Here is an 18,195-nt window from a genome sequence, read left to right as displayed (position 1 = left end):
CCTGCCCTGAAGGGCATGAGGTGGCTGGTTTCCTAAATCCCATCACCCATTGCCACTGACCAAGGGTGACATCATGGTGTGGCCTGACCCTGGGGGATGGGGGTGCCTTCCAGAGTGGGGACCTGATGGCAAGGCCACTGCTTCCCACAGGTGCTGGTGACGAAGGGGACGGGCAGACAGCTGGGAGCACATAGCGCCGGGAGCTGGCCGCCCGGGAGCCTGCTGCTTTGTCCGTCTGTCCACCCGCCCGCCCGCCCCTCCCCGGCAGCGTTGAGGCGCGGGGCTTGGGAACCACACTCCCCGATGGGTTGGCCACAGTCCGGATCCGCATGGCCCGTTCAGAGGCAGACTTGGGAACTGCCTGAGCGTGGTTTGGGACACGAGACCTCATCATATTGATGAGCAAAACAAAAAGAACATTTCTTCCCTCCCCCCTTTGAATTGAAATGGCACATTAAGACTTGTCACGGCTTCTCACTGGGACTGGGACGCCTGGTTTCTTCACCCCTCTCATGCCACCACCACACCTGTGGGTTCTTGCCACCTGCCCAGCTACCAGGTCTGTCCCCACAAGTGTAAACACTGGCTCTGCTGGACGTCCTGCTACTATCTTGACCTCGTTTCCCCCCTTCTGGTTTGGGGTGTGTATTTTTAATGCCCCCTCCCCCCAAGGCTTCGTTTTGGTCTCTTAGGTTAAGATGCTCCCGTGTGTTGACTCTTGCTCTCCCTGTGGTCACGGCTTGTGTGCTGGGGCCTCACCGAGGAGCTGGGAGGAGAGGCCCCCACTTGCTCCCCACCTTGGGTTCCTCCAGGCTGCCATGGGGCTTTGAGGGGTAGACCTCATGCCTGGAGATAATTTATCTAGAAAAGGGCCACTGGATCTAGGAGGGCATGAGGGGCTGATTCCCTAGATCCTCTCACACCCACTGCTGTGGGCCCGAAGGTGATTTCTTAGTGTGGAGGCCAAATCCTGGGCACAGGGTGCCTTCCAGAGTGGGGACCTGATGGCGAGGCCACTGCTTCCCACAGGCGTTGATGACGAAGCCGGAAGCACAGAGCACCCCTCCCCTCCTGCTTGTTCCCATCGTGTGGGTCACCCATCATCAGGCACCCAGGCAAGCACCTGCTCCCTGCTGTTGGCCATTCCTTGCCCAGCCCTGGACATCACCGCACCCAAGACATCCAGGGCTTGGGGCTTCCATGACAGGCAGAGGAAGTCCCTAGCAGCACCCTCCTGAGGAGGGGCAGGGCCTGGTTCCAGACAGCAGGCTGCCGTCCTGGCACGCACAGGAGCAGGTGCGGTGCCCCGGCCCCAGAGCAGGGCTGAGATCCCGGCTGGGCACCGCCTGCCTGCAGAGAAGGTCCCTGTGCACGGGCCCTGAGGGGTTTCAGAAGAAACTGCCCAGCCCCACCCTCATGGGGAGGGAGAAGGCTTAGTTTCCGCAGCCGTGCCACCAAAATCTTGGGTCGACCGTGCACAGCCTGAGCCTAAGCTGTGGGAAGACACCAAAGGTCCCCAGCAGATCTGGTCACCTTTCTCTGCTTACGCCTTAGCCAGTTAGTGACAAGTAAAACCAGATAATGCCCATGTGTTTTGGAACATTTATGTAAGATTGTCATATGAAATGTATTTGGGAACTACATTAAATCTTTTAACTAAATGCCCTGGGCCTACCCCACACTCCAGGCCTGGACAGGCCACCCAACTCAGCTGCCTTCCAAGCCCTGCCGCTTCGGTGCAGAGCCTGTTTTCTCGCCCACCCCCACTACATTCTCACACACCCTGCAAGGGTCCTCCCGGCTTCCCAGGGGCCACAAGGGAGGGGCACAGTGGGGTGCTAACAGGCCAAGGATTCACTAAGCAGGACAGGACTTGAGTGGGGAGGGCACCCGAAGTAGCCTAATGAAGCCTAAGGGGCCTTTGTTCCACTTGGACCTCATGACCAAGCAAGGGCCTCTGAGACTTGGACCAATCAGTTCTGTGGCCTCAATCCTCCCAGCCCCCACCCCTGGGCCTGCCCAGCTGGACACTCGGGTGCCGTGGTGGGGGTCGTATGCCACTGGGCTGGCTGGCTGAGTGAGAGCACCGCTCACAGTCGCCAGGCACTGGTCATCATCGCCACAAACTCCTCATCCGTGTCCATGGAGGCGCTCACACCACTGTAGTAGTCCTGGAATTCGGCCAGGGTGACCTGGGGGCAGACAGGCTCTGAGTGATTGTAGACAGCCAGGTCAGGAGGAGCTGGGAGCACCCCGTGGGCACCTACCTGCCCATCCTTCTCGGAGGAGGAGTCGAAGTTGTCCAGGAAGCGGCGGAGTACCTCCTCCTCAGTCCACTCCCCACTCCGCACCTTGGGGTGGGCACGGCAGCTGTACACCCCCCGGAGGTCATCCACAGTCACCACGCCATCTCCACTGCGGTCTAGCTTGGCAAACGCAGCTGCAATGACTGCTTCCCGGGCCTGGGACATGGGGGGCTGAAGCAGGGAGGGTGATGACAGAGACCCCAACCCCTCCAGGCACAGAATGCAGAGTTCAGGGGGTCCTCAAGCAGGCATCGCTTACTGATGAGTTCCTGGTTGACATGAGTAAGCCCCCTGGGCACTCAGCACCCACCATCCCCCAGATAGCTGGGTGAAGGGACCTGCCCCAGTCACCCGGGCCTCACCCGCAGCACCCTCAGGAACTCCTCCAGGTCCAGCATTCCACTGCCATCACGGTCCCAGCGCCTGCATACACCCTCTGCCTCAGCCATGTCCAGCACCAGCCCCAGCTCAGCCAGGCCCTGCTGGAGCTCCCCCGCATCCAGGGATCGACTCCTGTCCTGGTCTAGGCGGCGGAAAAACCTGGGGAGCAAGGGGTGGGGTTGGAGAGTGGTCCCTGGGGCTGAGTGGCCAGGGAGGAGTGAGGGGACAGCTCACCTGGCCAGGCCCTGGATGCCAGAGGCCCCTCGGGACAGGCACTGTTCCCGGAGTTTCTCCACAGTGGCGTCCACCGTGTCCATGCTAGGGCCAGGCTCTCTGGCAGCTGGGTGAGAGAGCGGTCAAGCGGGTTGCCTGCTCGGCCAGCCAGGCTCCACACTGGGCACCCCTACTCACCACCTGCCCTTGTCTGTCCCAGAGCTCTCCCGATGGCCACTCTGCTGGCTCCTGCCTGTTCCGCCCAGTGTTGGCAGTGCGTCCTGCCTGGTAGGATTGTTGCTAAGGGACAGTGGCTCTGGAGACTGGGAGGGGCCCCAGCTGTAACCCTGACACTGCCGGGAGACAGGGCCAGAGGACAGAGCAGCACCGTCACCAGCACCCCTGCCTACCCACCGTGCTGCTCATGCCCAGCCCAGCACTGCAGTGTTCAGGCCCGGGGAAGAGCCAGGCCCAGGCCCAGGGCAGGCAGTGGGGTCTCTGGTCACAATGAGGAGGGGTGAGCCACAGCCCTGCAGGGGCCAGTGTCCTGGATGGAAGGAGGCTCAAGGCCCAGTTCCTGTGTGACCTGAGACAGGTCCCCTCCCCTCTCTAGGCTTCGCTGGTCCCCTACCCCTTTTCATAGGGCAGCAGCCAAAGCTGCTGAGGGATTTGAGTTCAAAAGGACTGGAGGCGGCCCAGGCCCACATGCAGTGAGAGGTCCTGAGGCCAGTGCTGTCTGAGCCAGGACACAGCAGAGTGAAGCCCCACAAAGCAGTTTCTGGTGGTTATCTAGGGGCCAGTGACGGTGTTTTGTGTTGTATGAGTCTTTTGGTGGTTGGTTTTCAGTTCTCAAACATTTGATGGGCTTTCTTGTGACAAGCTGGTGAGCCATGGGGCTACGGTACCAAACAGAGAAGTGGCCCTGACCCCTGTGACGTAATCCAAGAGAAACCCAGGCCACCCTCACAGGCGGCCTTCAATCCAGACTTTGGACAACTTTACCAACTGAGAGCATGGCACTGACCAGCGGGATCAAAAAGAACGTTGATCTCCCAGGACTGAAAATGTGGTTCCCACTTGGGGACCTCCCCGCCTACACAGACCCAAAGATCGTCAGAGGTTTTTCAAAGCTTGGTCATGCACACAGCACAGCGATGTGCTCAGAAGTCTCTGCCAATCGTGGGTGATGACCGACCCAGCGCTGCGATTCAGGCCACGGCTGATGTCACACCGTCAGCTCTGGGAAGCCACAGTGACATTCTGCTGCACAAATTCCAATGGCTTATTGTAGTCCAAAATTCTTTGGGTAGGCAGAGAAATACTGCATTGCATTTTTTAACAAGTGTTAACAATCATCAATTTTTTTTCTATAGAAAATGTAAAATCTAACCACAATTATTGTAGCTGTTTGACACCTTTAACAGTAACTCCTCCATAAATTGGTAGTGGCCCAGGCCCTCCTGACCCTGAGGCCTCTTCACTTCACCTGAGTCTCACTCTCCCAACTGTGAAATGGGGCAGGCCTGTGTCCATGGTGGCTGCAAAGATTAGACACAGTCGTGTGTGTGTGTGTGAGAGACTGCCCATAGCACAAGCTCCAGTGACTAGGACAAGCCCCTGGCCAGCAGGGCTGCTCCCTGGACCACAACCCACGCAGGGGCCACCTCTCCAGCACCCTCACGTGGAAGAAAGGAAGAAGGACCAAGGAGGACAAATCACCCCATTTATTCTTGAGCAGACAGGCCCCAGCCTGCCTTCCCTCAGACAAACAGCCCCGCTTGCTTATTCATCCAGAAGAGAAAAATAGGGCTATTGTTACACATGGAGGGGTCAGTGTCAGGATGCCAGGCCCACAGCCAGCTCCATCCTGCTGTTGATGGATGCCAGCCTTTCCAGGCTGAAATAGGCCCTGCCCCATGGCAGTTCCTGGTGTGACAATTTCCTGAGTGAGTAAGGAGGTGGGGAAACAGCTCAGGCTGGGCACTTGAGTGGGCTAAGAAAGGCATGGGGGTCCCCTGGCTTCATAAAAAGCAAAACTGCCTCAATGTGTCAGGCCAAGAGAGGGCAGTGTAGAAAAAAGGAGTTAAAAAAATAGATTCTCTGGGGACTGTAAAAAAGGAGCCAGCTGCCTACTACAAAAGCTGGACTAGTAGGGGCGGGGCAGGGGCTGATCAGAAGTGCTGGGGGCCCTTACAGGGCCCACAGACCCATCCTGTTCCTGCTGGGGCCTGGAGTGCACCAGGCTCTGGTGACAGAAAAATCCTGCCCTCCTGGAGCTTACATCCTGATGGTAAGAAGTTCCGTAAAGAAAAATAAATGCAATGGTAGTGACCAGGGGTGGGGAGTAACTCAGGTAGTCAAGGGAAAAGCTTTCTGAGGAGGTGCCATCAAAGCAAAGACCTGAGTGGCAAGGAATCAGTCATGTGACACCCGGGCAAACATTCCAGGCAGAGGGTGCAGCCAATATAAAGGCCCTGAGGCAGCACATGATCAAGAAAAGGTGAAGGGATGCCTGAGTTTTCCCTGGCAGCAAGGCCTGGCTGCCAAGCGCTCACATACCCCACACACTGCCCTCTGGGTTAAAGGTTGAGGGTATAGGACAGTTAGGAAAAGAACATCTAGGACTAAAAATGTGTCTTCAAAATAACTAATGCAAATGGCATGGAGCTTGAAGCTCTTAACTCTGGTCTGGGATGGAGTAAGAAAAAGCTTTAGCCTGGGATGGAGAATGCATCTCTTCAGGAAGGAAGAACAAAAATCAGGGCTCAGGGTGGGAGGTGGGGGGTAAGAAAAAGTCTAATGTGGAACTTTGTCATCTTCCTCTATCAAAGACAGAGAGGTCTCAAATTCAGATGCCTCAGGGCCCAGAGAGACGAGGGCACTAATTAATAATTTACAGTCTGGCTAAAGAGAGTATTCTGGGTTCAGATCCAGTAGGCATGGCCAAGTCTGAAGCCGGATATCCAGATTTTCGTGTGTAAACATCGCCATTTTTTCAACAAGGATAATTGGTTTAAAGTTTTTTTAAAAATGGCTGGGCTAAACATTTTTCATTTGGTCTGCAAGCTACCCCTTGGAAACCTATGACTTTTTAGCAGGTCTGGTGCTTAGAAAGGATTATGGCTCTGCAGGGGGTTCCCTCTGGCAGTGATGACACACCCCTCCCTCCCCCCAGGACACCCACAGCAATGGAAAGTGTCCATGGGCATCCTCTGTCTCCATTCTGCAGTCAGTCTCCTCTGGGACTCACACAGTGGTCCCAAACACTGCTGGCTGGAGGTGGTCCCTGTCCCCCTCCTTCCCAGTGCTATTGACAAGGAGTAAACTGGACTCGCCAGAGAGTGGGTGGCCAGGGTCACTGGCTGGCAGGGGACCCAGGCGCTCAGCCCCAGCCAGGGATGCCAGCAGCCCAGCCAGGGGTGGCCGCCAGCGGCACATGTCCTGCAGCAGCTCGGCCCGGGGCTGCAGCTGCTTGATGAGCTTGTCCCTCTGGTGCACGGCAGCCTGCAGGCTGTGGACAGTGGCCTCGGAGGTCAGCAGCTGCTCCTGGAGAGCCGCAATCTCACTGGCAGGAAAACAAAACTTGGTAGTAATGGTACCAGGGGACCAGAGGGGCTCCTCTCCCTACTCGTGACCTCTGGGGCTCCCAGTCCCCATCGTTGTTAGGATAAAGGTGATGCTTCTCTCAGCTGCCTCAAGGTGTCCCCATATGATCAAGGTTGTGTCCCCCCAAATTCCTATGCTGAATTCCTCCATCCCAGGGTGATATTTGAAGGTGGGGGCCATGGATGAAGTCATGAGGGTAGGATCCTCATGATGAGATTGGCGCTCTTATAAGAAACACCAGAGAGCTCTCCCTCCTACCCAGCTCGCCCATCCCCTCCCCTGAGCATGCAATAAGGTGACCATCTGGAAGCCAGGAAAGAGTCCTCACCAGGAACTGAATTTGCCAATACCCTGGTATTGGACTTCCCAGCCTCCAGAATGATGATAAATGTCTGTTGTTTACAATGCCCAGCCTGTGTAAACTCATGGCTCTGCTCCCCCAGCTCTTCCTGCAGTTCCTTCTTCCCCTACATCTTTTCCTGTTTTGTTCAGCTTAGATGGCTGCTCCTCCAGGAAGCCTTCCATCTGTGTCCTCCAAGAACCCTGTGTGCACCACTATCAAACCCAGATCACCCCATGTTGTAACCACCTAGTAATGTGTCTGCCTAAAGGCAAAGCTGTGTAGACGTGCCCTAGTACCCAGCAGTGTCTGGCACACAGTAGGTACTCAGTATAGATGAATGAATCCAACCAGCTCTGAGTTAATTGTTTCCCACATGGGCCCAAGTACCTCCTTAGGCACTTGTCTCATCCTTTTCAACTGTCAGCTGCTAGAGTGACTCCAAAACTTCCGATAGATCACATCCTCCTCTGTTCAAGCACCTGCCTTGGCTCCCAATATCTGCTCCAGGAGGTCGGTGGCCCCTGCACCACTCACTACCAGCTGGTTTTGCCTTGTGGGAAACTTGTAAGTTAAAAATCCACATGTGTGTGACATCTCTTTATATACCGATGACTAATTCAAGGCTTTTTGGTGTCTGTTTTTTCAATCCCTCCAGTAGTCCAGCCTCCACGTGAATGCATTCAGTTCCCCCTGCCAGCATTCCCTTTCCAAACTCGACTCCGCCTCCGCCCACCTCCACCTAGAAGTTCACCTGGCAGGCCCCGGGCCTCACCGGTCCTTGGCGCAGCCCAGCTCGTCCAGGGCAGCGCGCAGCTCCTGGTCGTGGTGGGTCAGGCGCTCGGCCTGGGCGCGCACCGTGCGCTCCGCCGCGTCCAGCCGCGCCTCCAGCTCCGCGACGCGCCGGTGCACCGCCACCAGGTGTGCATTCGCCTCGCGGATCTGCAGGGGCGGCGGGGCGGACATGGCCCCGCGGTGGTTCAGGCCCCAGCCGCCCGGAAGGGCCACGCCCCCAGAGGTCTGTTCAGAACCTTGACGCCATTGGCCGCAGCCAACTGGGTGGTGCCCTCCTCAAGCCCAAACACTCTGACTGGTTCCGGGTTCTCGAAACTCCGCCCCTCGGGCCCAGTATTCTTCTCCAGCGGCACGCTCAGTTCAGGCTCTAGCAATAGGATTGGTCGCCCTGCTCAGGAGCTAAAACCAGGATTGGCCCGGATTCTGCGACCGATCAAACCTGAACACCTCTCTGGAATCGGCCGCGCTTCTCCCAGATCCCCACGATTGGCCATGTCCACACCCCTTAGGCAATCGTATAGCTCTGGGTTAGTCAATTCCCCTGTAAATTATGTCTCTGGTCTTTGCCTACGCCCCCAAGCGTAGTCTGTACTTCATCTGGCGCAGGACTTGGGACAAGACAGAAATTGGGTACAGGCCGTGTCCCTCTAAGATCCTAGCTCTAGGGTTGGTCCCTTTCCCGTCAAGCTCCGCCCCCAGTCCTGGCCACGCCCCAAAATAGTCGCACGCGTTTCAGATTCCGACCTGAGGAATGGCCACAGTGCGTGACCACGCCCCCACACAAAGTCTGGCGCGGGAAGTGGCCACATTCCTGCTGTGCCCGGCCCCATGCTTACCTCTTGCTCCTATCAAGCTCAGTACTGCCCCGTCCTAGCCCTAATCTGTGCCTGGCAGTACGCCTAGTACCTACTGTAGTGCAGTCCTTATGTTAGGCCCCACCTCCCGGAGTCAAATCATTCCTAACCTAGGACCTTCTTAGCTAGAACTAGTGAAATCTGCCTTCACTGATCTTCGTTGACTTCAGTTTCCCCCTCCAGAAATAGTCTGGGGGTACACGCGATCTTCATTTACGCCAGTTCCGAACTGGGCGCGTGCGCGCAGCCCACAACCATGGTGGCGGCACTCAATAAAGTTGCACACTTGTTGCGGGCCCTTCCGCAAGGGATGCTGCGCGCGCCGCCTAGGAAGTCTCGCGATAACGAGCGGCTGCCCTTGGACGCGGAGGGCCGCAGGTTGTGTAGTTCGGGGTTCTGTGTGTGTGGCCATGGCACGGGCGTATATTCAGCGGTATTGGGACATCCCCGATGGCACCGAGTGTCACCGCAAGGCCTACCTGAGCACCAGTATCAGTGGTGCCGTTGGTGAGCTCAGGCTGCCCATCCCCGAGGGCGGAAGGTGGAGGGAGGTCACAGGGTCCCTGGAGGCTATCTGAGGGTGGCTTGAGGAGCTGGGACCTAGAGGTGGGGGTAATATGGTTGCTGTCAGGGTTTCTGAGGAGGCTCTGGGACTTTAGGGAGCTCCTGTGTGAAGTAGACTTTGTGGGGTTCGGACTAATTCAGAAGGCGCAGGGAGGTCATGGGGTCAATGGGAGCAATTCAAGAGGGTCACATCGGAACTGGGAATCACGCGGGACGGTACGTGGCACTAGACGGGGTGTTTGGGGTGGTCATGGGGAACTCTTGTGTGAGAGACGTTTTGGGAGGGGTGGGGGAACGGTCTGGCAGGGTTGCAGGGCACCTGAAGGTGGTGATACATATTACAGGCTAGCCACTGGGAGTATGAGAAGCCGTCTGGGTGCTGGAGTTGGCTCTTTGGAACTCACGGAGTGGGACAGGGACATTATCGGGGTCAGAGGAGCTGCGGGGTATGGGTTATTACTGAGTGGGTAATAATTTGAGAAAGTTCTGGAGTGGGATGAGATCTTTATAGGACCCAGAAGAGCTGGGTGGTCAGGGACATCTGTTTTATTGGGCCCACCAGAGGGACCCTAGGGGTGCTGAGGAGATCATTGGTTAAGTGAGTCAGGGACTGCAATAAGACAAGCCTTTGGGGCATGAGGAGACCCACAGCACTGGCACTCCCCTGCAGAGGAGACCCCTGCTGGTGCCTGTTCATTCTCAGTGTCCTTGAGAAGTACATGTGGGAGTTTTGGTCATCTCCGTATCTCCATCTCCTGAAACAGGGCCTGGCAGAAGCTGAGCCTCCCCTGGGAGGTGTTTGCACTTGGGTAGGCCTAATTAATAATCGCTATCACTATCTGCATGTTTGGTGAGACCTGTCATCATCTCCATTTCTCAGCGGTGGAAACTGAATGTCAAGGAGGTGTATTAGCTGCCTTGGTGGTCTTTTGAAGCCAGGCTACAAACCTCCTGGGGCAGGGGGGTTGGGGCAAGGAATGTGTACACAGGGCCCTTCTGGAGGATGGTGACGAGAAAGAGCTGAAGAGAGAGTCCCATGGGACGGATTCTGTAGAGCCTGCTGGAATAACAATTTACTGGGACAGTTCAGGGTATGAGGTGGGGTCTCTATGGGGGCACTTGGCCCTGGCAAGCTGCGAAGCATGGGGTCAGGTCACTGTAGGAAACGTTATTCTGGGGAACGCTTGTGGGGAAATGCTGACATTGGCTAATGCCTGAAGGGTCGAGGTTGTGGTTCAGGAACTTGACGCAGGAGGGGGTCTGTGAGGGGTGTGGGGGCTTTCAGGGAGAAGGTTTGAAGAAGTAGATGCTTTAGGGCAGAGATTTCAACCTTTTTCATGTCGTGGCACACCAAAAAAATTTTTTTGCTGGTCCGGCAAAAAAAAAGGTATAATTTTTATTCATTCACACCAGACAGCTATTGTTGTGTTGGCTGTTGTCATTTTTTAATCCGACGGTCTAAGGGGAAAGAGATCAGTGTCCCTGACTGAACAGTCAGGTATTGCATGGTTTAAAAACCCTTGGAACACACAGTGTGCCTGCCATAGCAAGCTGGTTGGCAATCGCTGCTTTAAGGGGTTTTGAAACTGAGAAGGACATCAGCACCCGTTTTGTGAGGGGGGGTGTGCTTTCACTGGCCAACACCATTAAATATGCAAAACTTGGCTCAAACATGCTCCTGGGCCCTCCCTCACCTGCCCACTCCTTCGTTCCCTGTCTCCCCACAGCCCTCACAAGAGAACAGGTTTCATGTTTGGCTTTCCTGAGCTGCTTAGCCCCAGGAGGGAGCCCTACTGCCAGCAAAGCCCAGCACCTTATAGGTCCACTGTAACTATTTTGGAAGGAAGGAAGATAGTAACTATGAATGAATGAATTAATGAATGAATCAGGGCACACGGTAACCATGTGACTGAATGAATTTTTGAATGAATTGTTGTGGACACACAGTAACTGTTTGTGAGAGGGTAATGAATGGACCAGGGCCCTGGGTAACTGAAAGAATGGGTGGATGTGGGTACACAGTAACTGAGGAGTGAATGAAGGATGGCACACAGTAACTGTAAACAGATGAAAGAATGAATGTGCCCTGTGTCCTGAGGTCACCATGGGAGGCTGAGAGGAAGCCGGGGGCAGGCCGAAGGTTGGGGAGGGGGCAGTGGAGGTGCTGGGAAAGGCCTGAGGCAGAGATCCTCCTGTGCTGGGGGTCAAAGCACGTGAGGATTGAGCTGGTTCCTGCAGGGATGGGCTGTGGCAGGTCACCGCACTGGATGACTGCTGGGGGAGAGTTGGGGTAGAGCAGTCTTGACCCAGGGTAATCAGGGGGCTCTCGGGTCATTCACTCCCAGTCCAAGGGCTTCTAAGGGCCCGTAGGATGGTAGGGGCACTCTCTGTGCCCAGCACGGCCAGGACCACAGGCATATGGAATGGGGTTGACAGGGTGACCCCCAGGGCTCACTGCGCGACTGAGTTTGGGGACACCACTGACTCTCGTCAATGGTTCCCCTTCAGGGTGTCCTAAGACCCTTGTTCCTGGCCCAGCTCCTGAGATCAAGACTCACTAGGTCCCAGGCAGGCCTGGGAGCCCTCCGATTAAGTCTAGAAAGGGTGGGGGACCATGCTCGGAACTCGGTGCCAGAGGGGAGTCCTTGCCGAACTGCAGCAGTCTGGCCCCGCTCCCCCGCCCAGCCTCTAGCCTCTCTGAGCTCAAGTGGAGACACAGGTTTGTCATGAGACCACCTGGGAAAAATGAGATTTGGGGGGTCTGTGAACAGGTGCCGAGCACATGAGAGCCCTCTTTTTTTTGTAGTGGACAGTGTGACATGTAACATTGTGTGAATTGAAGGTGTACTAGGGCCCTCTTTATATGTGGCTGTTTTCCCGTTGTCCCCAGGCTGCGGTTTACCCATCTGGAAGGGAGGTGGCAGTCCCGGCCCTTCTGACAGTTGCTCTGAAGATTAACCCCACAGTCCAGAGTGAAAAGTCCCCCATAGCGATTCCAATGAGCTGAGTTCGAGCCCAGGCTGGGGTGGGAGGCGCTGCTCAGCCTGGAAGGCCCCATGGGTGGGACCCGAGAAGCTGGAGGCTTGGGGACTGGGGTGAAACCCACTCCCGTGGCTGTGGTGAGAGGTAGGCCATGGCCCTAGGGACCTGCCTGGCTTCCAGACTGCTCTGCTTGGTGACCTCAGGCAAGTCACTCGGCCTCTCTGAGGCCACTCCCCTCCCATGAAGCAGCAGATACAAGGGTGCTAAGCCCCCTAGGCCCCAAGGAGGGTGAGTGGGGCAGTAGCTGTGCGTGCCACCTGGCAGGTGACAATTCTGTTTTGCCTGGGATGGAATGGGCTGGCCCAAGGGGTCCCTGCTGGCAACTAGGCAATGCTGGGGGTCAGTAGGGAAAGGAGAGGTGTGTTGTTGCCCTGAGCAGGGTCGGTTGGAGGGTGGGGGGGCCCGTGTTAGGCTGTTCTGGTGGCAAGCAGCCAGCCAGGTAGGCCCTCATCTGGCCATTCCCTGAGGGGGGTCTGGTGGGAGAGGCTGCCTGTGGGCCTGCCCCAGCCCAAACCTCACTCCAGACCCAAACGTTGGCCCATACCAGTGCTCACTCCAGATGCTCCGGGACAGTATCTTGGTTCTTGCCACCCACTGACACTCGGCTTCAGGCCCAGCCCCTACTCGGGCCCCTCATGCATAAAAGCCAGTGTCAGGGTCAGGGTAGCCAGGCCAGTGGCAGAGACAGAAAGGCTGACAGCAGTGTCAAGGCTAAGTGGGTGTGGGCAGCTAGCCCAGTGTGAGGGACAGGCCCAGGCAGGAGCTGCCGGTGGGGAGGGGGCCGTGGGTGGTGATGAGGAGGGGTTGGCGGTTCCAGGAGCCATGCCTTTGCCAAGGAGGATTAGGCCAGGGAGCCCCAGGCCCATAGGAGAACAGAACCTTTGGTGGGAGCAGAGCCTGGCTGCCAGGGGCTCTGGGGACGCAGCTGTGGTAGCTGTGCCTGCTCTCAGCCAGTGGCAGCCTGGCCATGGAGGCTCCAGCCCCGTCCTCATGTCCTCTGCATGCTGGACTAGTGCCCTGTGGCGGGCCCATGAGGGTGATGGGGACCCAGGCAGGCCTTCTGCCGGAGCTGGCCTGGCTAGGCCTTGGGAGCGAAGCCTGGGGCTGGGGCGGGGCAGGAGCCTGGGCCCTGCAGCAGCAGTCCCAAGTTCCCATCCCAGCTGAGCTGCCTTGTGGGGCACAGTGGGGACCAAAGGAGAGAGGGCTCGTGAGGTGGCAAAGGGGCTCGCTCCCCAGCCAGGGCCACTCCATGCAGAGGCCCAAATCTGAGCCGCCCAGTACCCCTCTCGTTCTACAGGCCTAATCACCTCCGCCTACAGCGTCTCACTCAATCCCCCTGACTCCTTCCTGGAGGGCGTGGCCAGGACCGGACGGTACACGTTTACTGCAGGTGAGTGAGGCTGGGGGGCATCTTGCTTCTCCTCAGGACCCTTCCTCACACTGGGCTGGCTGTCCTGACCCTCTGGGCCCCTGACTCAGTGCCCACCCCTTTCCAACTGCCCCACAGCTGCCATCGGTGCCGTGTTTGGCATTACCTCCTGCGTCAGTGCCCAGGTCCGAGAAAAGCCCGACGACCCCCTAAACTACTTCATTGGAGGCTGTGCCGGAGGCCTGACCCTAGGAGCACGCAGTGAGTGAGCTCCCCAGCCCTGCCCTCCACTGACCCTCCTTGTTCTGTGTTCCGTTGTGGACCAGCGGCCAGGCAGCGCCGGGCGGGGAGGACGCCTGCTGCAGCGGATGAGAGCTCCCAGTGCTTTTGAACCTCGGCCACCAGCCAGTTCAGTAACAGTAGCAGCTGCTGCTGCTTATGCACCCACTGCACACTCACCTCACCAAGCCCTTCCCCTCCCACCCCCACCCTTCCTCTCCCTTGCTCAGTCCACTGCAGCCACACTGGCTTCTGTCCAGCTCCTCCAACACAGCAGGCGCTGTCGTGCCCCAGGGCCTTTGCACAAGCTGTTCCCTCTGCTTGAACATCCTTCCATCAGATGCCAATACAATTCCCTCTCTCACCAACTTCTCTGCGTACGATCTAGGACCCCCACCCTCACCCCATATTCCCCTCCTTTGTCTCCTGCGCTTCGTCAGAGAATTTGAGGGAACTGCCAGTTTCTGCCACCAGCCCATGAGCACGGAGGAGGTGCTGGTTCTTGCACTGCCGTCCCTCTCACCTGTGCCCATGGCCCTGGTTGACTGACCATACAGCCTGGTGGGGCTACTCTCATCGTCCCCACATACAGATGCAAGGACTGAGGCTCAGAGAGGGGACCAAGGTGGCCAGAGGTCACCTGGGACCCAGCAGAGCATGGCTCCCTGGTGGGAGCGGGCTGGCCCAGGCCCGTGTGCCATGGCGGAGCCACCTTCTCTTCCCACCTCCCACAGCCTCAGAGGCCACAGGCAGATCGGCTGCCCTGGCCCAGCTCAGTGGATGGTAGGGAGGGAGGGCACCACAGAGGGGGCAGCCCACACCATCCTGCCTTTGCTTTGAGACCTTGGACAAGATCTGGGTTTACCATACGTCCCCAAACCTGTGAAGGAGTGTGAAACCCATATACAGCAAGCAGGACCCTGTCCTTGGTGGCAGCTTCTGGCAGCCAGGAGCAATCTCCTCCTTGGTTCACGAACCCCACAAGGGACAGACACAAAGCCTAGTGCCTGTGGCCAGGGCACAGGCTGAGACCCGCCAACATGGCATCTGCTCAGCAGCTTGAATGTCTCCCCCTGCTCCCGGTCCTCACAGCCTGTATTCCTGCCTCTCTCTGCCTGTTTCCATTCAAACCTTCAAAGTCGGAGGGTCAAGTGACTTCATCCCTCCAGGCAGGAGTGGGCAAGGGCCCCACAGTGCCTGACCTTGCCCTCTCCGCCCTCGCAGCTCACAGCTACGGGATTGGAGCCACAGCCTGCGCATACATGGGCATCACGGCGGCCCTAATCAAGATGGGCCAGCTGGAGGGCTGGAAGTTGTTCGCAGAGCCCAAGGTGTGAGCCCCACCGCCTCCCTTGACCTCGGGCAGGTGGAGATACCCCTTGAATTAAATCCTGTGTATGTTCGTGTGTGTGTGTATCTCCTTTGCTGTCCGGGGTGACGGACAGGCCAGCTCCAGCCAAGGAGACTCGGGGTGGATTCAGGAGGAAGTGAGGAAAGGAGCAGATTAGGCATCTTGTTCCCCCACTGAGCTACAGGCATCAGCTGGGTGGGTCCTGAAGCAGGGAGAGGGCGTCTCGGGGCAGGAGTCTGCAGGTGGGAGCTGGGATGGTGCCGGTCTCGGGCACCCCCTGTCTGGGCCGTCCTCCAAAGCCAACAGCACGTGGAATACACGCCCGGGGCCCACGCGCTGCCCAACTCCAAATTCCCGTGCATTGGAGCAGAGCGTCCCCAATGGTCTGGCCCCAGAGCTTTGTCCCCATCTGACAGGTGGGTGACAGGCCACCCAGAGCCTGAAGGGCAGGAGCCCATGGCAGCGACAAGAGGAGAGACTCAACATCCTCACCAGCCGCTGCCTGTCAGGCACAGTGATTTAGGCAGCCCCAGAACGCTGGCCTGCTCAGCCCCCAGGCTTTCCACGGAACTGGCCCGGTGCTTTCTGGCAGCTGGAGAGGAAGGCCTGGCTTGCTCCAGCACGCTGAGATGGTCATAAATTAAGGCTCTCCGGGCCCCGCCCTGGGGAGTAGGGCTGTGCCCTGGCAGGGTCTGGGCTTTGCAGGTGGCCCTGGGGGGCAGCAGGGGCAGGCCAGGCTGGGCGCAGCCCTCGCCCCACCCCTCCTCACCCTCATCCTCTGTGTCCCTCCCTCTTTCACCCCCACCTCCGGGGCCTAGACACGGTTGAAAGCCAGACTTGGACCCTGGCTTTCCTCTCCAGGCCACCCCAGGTAATAACTCAGGCGGGTGTTCATCGGCTAAAATTAAACCGCTGCAGAGCACAGCGCCCTGGCACTGCTGCCGTCAGCCTGCTAGTGCTCATCGCTGGTCGTTCAGTGCCCCAGCGTAGCCACTCCAGGTCTCTCCTGGACCTGGGGTTCCCTGAGAGAGGACAGAGACACGCTTCCTCTCCCCCCACCCACTGCCATGAGCAGCTCGGAGGGGACCGCCCGGGGGCATGGCTGAGCCCTCAGAGGGTACTGGGCTCCCAGCCCTGCCCTCTGGTCCCAGCACTTGGTTCTTACCTGGCTCTGCCCTCAGTTTTCCCACCTGGTAAGTGGGGGTGACAGTGTCCCTCAGGGATGTTTGGTAAGGAGGGAAACAACTGTACCCTGGGGGTGAGCACCCTTCCCACACCCTCTGGAGGCCGGGCCGCTCTACTGCTGCACCAGCCTGGTCTGTTCCTGCAGTGGCCAGCAGGGGGCAGAGCCCACCACACAGCAGGTTTGCTGGCCATCCCCAAGTCCCCAGCCCTGCGGTGTCCAAGGAGGAGCCACATTCCGTTCCTGCTTCCCTGTCTGCTTCCTCCTTCCTCTTCCCATTCACTCTGCCTGAGGCAGCAGGAGCGACAAATTCTAAGAGTAGGTACCATGGGCCAGGACCTGTGCTTGATCACTTGGTCTGAGAGCTGCAGCCAGAACCAGATCTGCCTGTGCCTCCCTCTCCTGCACACCTTCAGCCTTCCCTACTAACCTCTCCGTGAAGCCGGAACCCTGGACCAGGTGGGAAAGTTCGCAGCCAGCCAGCCTGCCTCTACCTACCTCCCAGCCTTGGTCTCCCCTCTAAATATCTCAGACCAGGGGCTGTGCTCACCACCCACCCAGCCCTCCCGGGCAGGCTGCCAATGATGAAACAGACCTGCCAGGCCCCCCAGAATGGGGCAGAAGGGAGCAGCTGCCTGCTGGGCTCCAGGGAGCCCCAAAGCTCAGGGCCCCTTGCCCATAAACATTTACTAGGCTGTGAGGGGCTGACATCATCCCACCCCACATGCAGGCCCGTGTCCACAGCATCCAGCCTCCCACCCTTCTGCCTGGGACCCTGCCTCAGGTGAGGATGGAGGCAGATTTCCAGACTTGCATGAGGGGGGAGGGCATGGGGCAGAGGACCTGGTAGGACCACAGGCCTGGCTTGGGGGGCCGTACGGTGGGGAGCGCAGCAGGGGAGTGAAAGGGCCTCACATTCGCACTGCAGCAGGTGCTCCCTGAGGACCCCAGCCCTGAGACGCTTCCCAGGTCAGGGGAGGGACAAGCTTACAAGGACTGTGGCCCAGGGGGTCTCGGAGCTCTCAATAACCCAAGAAAATGAGCATTTGGAGTCATACAAAAGGAGAAAAACCCTGGAACCTTTCCCACCTGCCGTTATTCATATTAGTCCTGTTTTACAGACCGGAAACTGAGGCCCAGAGGGGCGACCTCAGAGGGCTGGCCTCACAGCAGGCACTCAATGTTGTTCTTTTGTTATTATTAGCTACTGTTAGGACACAACACTAAGTTGTCTCTGAGGATTTTCCAAGTGGAGTGGTCACGGTGACTGGAACAAAAGCAACCCCATGGGGGAAGCGGATCTCAAAAGCAAAATTACACCCCCACAGGCTTCCTGACAAAGCTGTGTTGGATGTGAGCTGGGGTGCCTGTGGATGCAGCAGGGGCGCACAAAGCTATGAAGGCCCCTTGGGGCTGGGGTTTGCCACGGCTGTGTGGGCCCAGGAGCCTGCGTCCTTTGCTCTCTCACCCCCTTGTAAGCCCTTCTGCCCACTTCTCTCCCCCTCCATGGCCCGCTCACGCGCTCCGGGCCCAGCTTCTCCTCACCTGCGTGGACCTAAGCACCCATCTCCACCCTGGTCCCGGTTCCCACCTGCTCCCCCCGACGGTCTGTTCTCCCCACAGCAGCCACTGGAGGGCGCTTCTGAGTCCATGAGTCAGGCCCCCTCCCTCTGCTTGGTCACCCTTGGTCCCCATGGAAAATTTCTCCTCCGTGGAAAATGTGATGTTTGCGTCCAGATCTCCTGAACGTCTTAACCGCCGTCACTGCTCCGTCCTTAGTTCAGGCAGTCTCCGTCTGGGTTGCTTCGCCAGCCCCCCACCCCCACCCCCTCGGTGTCCCTGAGTTTACTCTCATCCCCAACAACAGGCTCTCCCTGCTGCAGCCACCAGGGGCGCCACTGAGCACCCAAGT

General features: G+C 58.0%; 4 protein-coding genes and 1 long non-coding RNA gene across 25 annotated transcripts in view; 2 read left to right on the top strand and 3 right to left on the bottom strand.

Moving 5' to 3' along the window:
- RANBP3 (RAN binding protein 3) overlaps positions 1-1,661 on the top strand; it is a 54,555-nt gene extending 52,894 nt beyond the window's left edge. For 19 of the 20 annotated variants that reach the window (XM_028519383.2, XM_028519378.2, XM_028519377.2 and 16 more), the window contains one exon: positions 151-603. In XM_028519383.2, coding sequence (XP_028375184.1) covers positions 151-194 — 44 coding nt within the window. In that variant the 3' untranslated portion in view covers positions 195-603. Of the gene's footprint in view, positions 1-150 lie in introns of all 20 variants that reach the window. The other variant, XM_028519382.2, reaches the window with a different exon arrangement.
- On the bottom strand, positions 1,589-17,294 carry LOC118501992. Its single transcript, XR_004904663.1, has 3 exons — positions 17,281-17,294; positions 13,825-13,829; positions 1,589-1,671 (listed from the first exon to the last, which is right to left on the bottom strand). It is a non-coding gene; the product is annotated as an uncharacterized LOC118501992 (long non-coding RNA).
- On the bottom strand, positions 1,607-3,171 carry CAPS (calcyphosine). Of its 2 annotated transcripts, XM_028519385.2 has the most exons (4): positions 2,922-3,171; positions 2,669-2,846; positions 2,268-2,477; positions 1,607-2,192 (listed from the first exon to the last, which is right to left on the bottom strand). In XM_028519385.2, the coding sequence occupies exons 1-4, from the start codon at positions 3,002-3,004 to the stop codon at positions 2,091-2,093; spliced, it is 573 nt and encodes a 190-aa protein (XP_028375186.1). In that variant the 5' UTR covers positions 3,005-3,171; the 3' UTR covers positions 1,607-2,090. The 2 variants fall into 2 exon arrangements, with proteins under 2 accessions (XP_028375186.1, XP_028375185.1); XM_028519384.2 differs by having other exon boundaries at positions 1,936-2,477; positions 2,922-3,027.
- Positions 3,707-8,471, bottom strand: VMAC (vimentin type intermediate filament associated coiled-coil protein). Its single transcript, XM_028520598.2, has 2 exons — positions 7,622-8,471; positions 3,707-6,465 (listed from the first exon to the last, which is right to left on the bottom strand). Exons 1-2 carry the CDS (start codon positions 7,810-7,812, stop codon positions 6,147-6,149), a joined length of 510 nt encoding a protein of 169 aa, XP_028376399.1. The 5' UTR covers positions 7,813-8,471; the 3' UTR covers positions 3,707-6,146.
- Positions 8,835-15,155, top strand: NDUFA11 (NADH:ubiquinone oxidoreductase subunit A11). Its single transcript, XM_028521165.2, has 4 exons — positions 8,835-9,002; positions 13,399-13,491; positions 13,609-13,731; positions 14,974-15,155. Exons 1-4 carry the CDS (start codon positions 8,906-8,908, stop codon positions 15,084-15,086), a joined length of 426 nt encoding a protein of 141 aa, XP_028376966.1. The 5' UTR covers positions 8,835-8,905; the 3' UTR covers positions 15,087-15,155.
- Positions 17,295-18,195: the final 901 nt, after the last annotated feature.

The sequence above is a fragment of the Phyllostomus discolor genome, chromosome 8 (genome assembly GCF_004126475.2).
Source record: "Phyllostomus discolor isolate MPI-MPIP mPhyDis1 chromosome 8, mPhyDis1.pri.v3, whole genome shotgun sequence".
In the NCBI taxonomy this organism is placed as follows: domain Eukaryota; kingdom Metazoa; phylum Chordata; class Mammalia; order Chiroptera; family Phyllostomidae; genus Phyllostomus; species Phyllostomus discolor.
The sequence above is the reverse complement of the archived record's forward strand: the minus strand, read 5'-3'. Positions and strand labels throughout refer to the sequence as shown.

Bases quoted from the DNA above. Each gene is read 5' to 3' on its own strand.
- VMAC (XM_028520598.2), bottom strand. From the start codon at position 7,812: ATGTCCGCCCCGCCGCCCCTGCAGATCCGCGAGGCGAATGCACACCTG. The intron at 6,466-7,621 runs GTGAGGCCCGGG...TTTTCCTGCCAG, and splicing joins CTGGGCTGCGCCAAGGACCG to TGAGATTGCGGCTCTCCAGG.
- NDUFA11 (XM_028521165.2), top strand. From the start codon at position 8,906: ATGGCACGGGCGTATATTCAGCGGTATTGGGACATCCCCGATGGCACC. The intron at 9,003-13,398 runs GTGAGCTCAGGC...CTCGTTCTACAG, and splicing joins CAGTATCAGTGGTGCCGTTG to GCCTAATCACCTCCGCCTAC. The intron at 13,732-14,973 runs GTGAGTGAGCTC...CCGCCCTCGCAG, and splicing joins CCTGACCCTAGGAGCACGCA to CTCACAGCTACGGGATTGGA.
- CAPS (XM_028519384.2), bottom strand. From the start codon at position 3,004: ATGGACACGGTGGACGCCACTGTGGAGAAACTCCGGGAACAGTGCCTG. The intron at 2,847-2,921 runs GTGAGCTGTCCC...CTTGCTCCCCAG, and splicing joins GGCATCCAGGGCCTGGCCAG to GTTTTTCCGCCGCCTAGACC. The intron at 2,478-2,668 runs GTGAGGCCCGGG...TCCCTGCTTCAG, and splicing joins AGTTCCTGAGGGTGCTGCGG to CCCCCCATGTCCCAGGCCCG.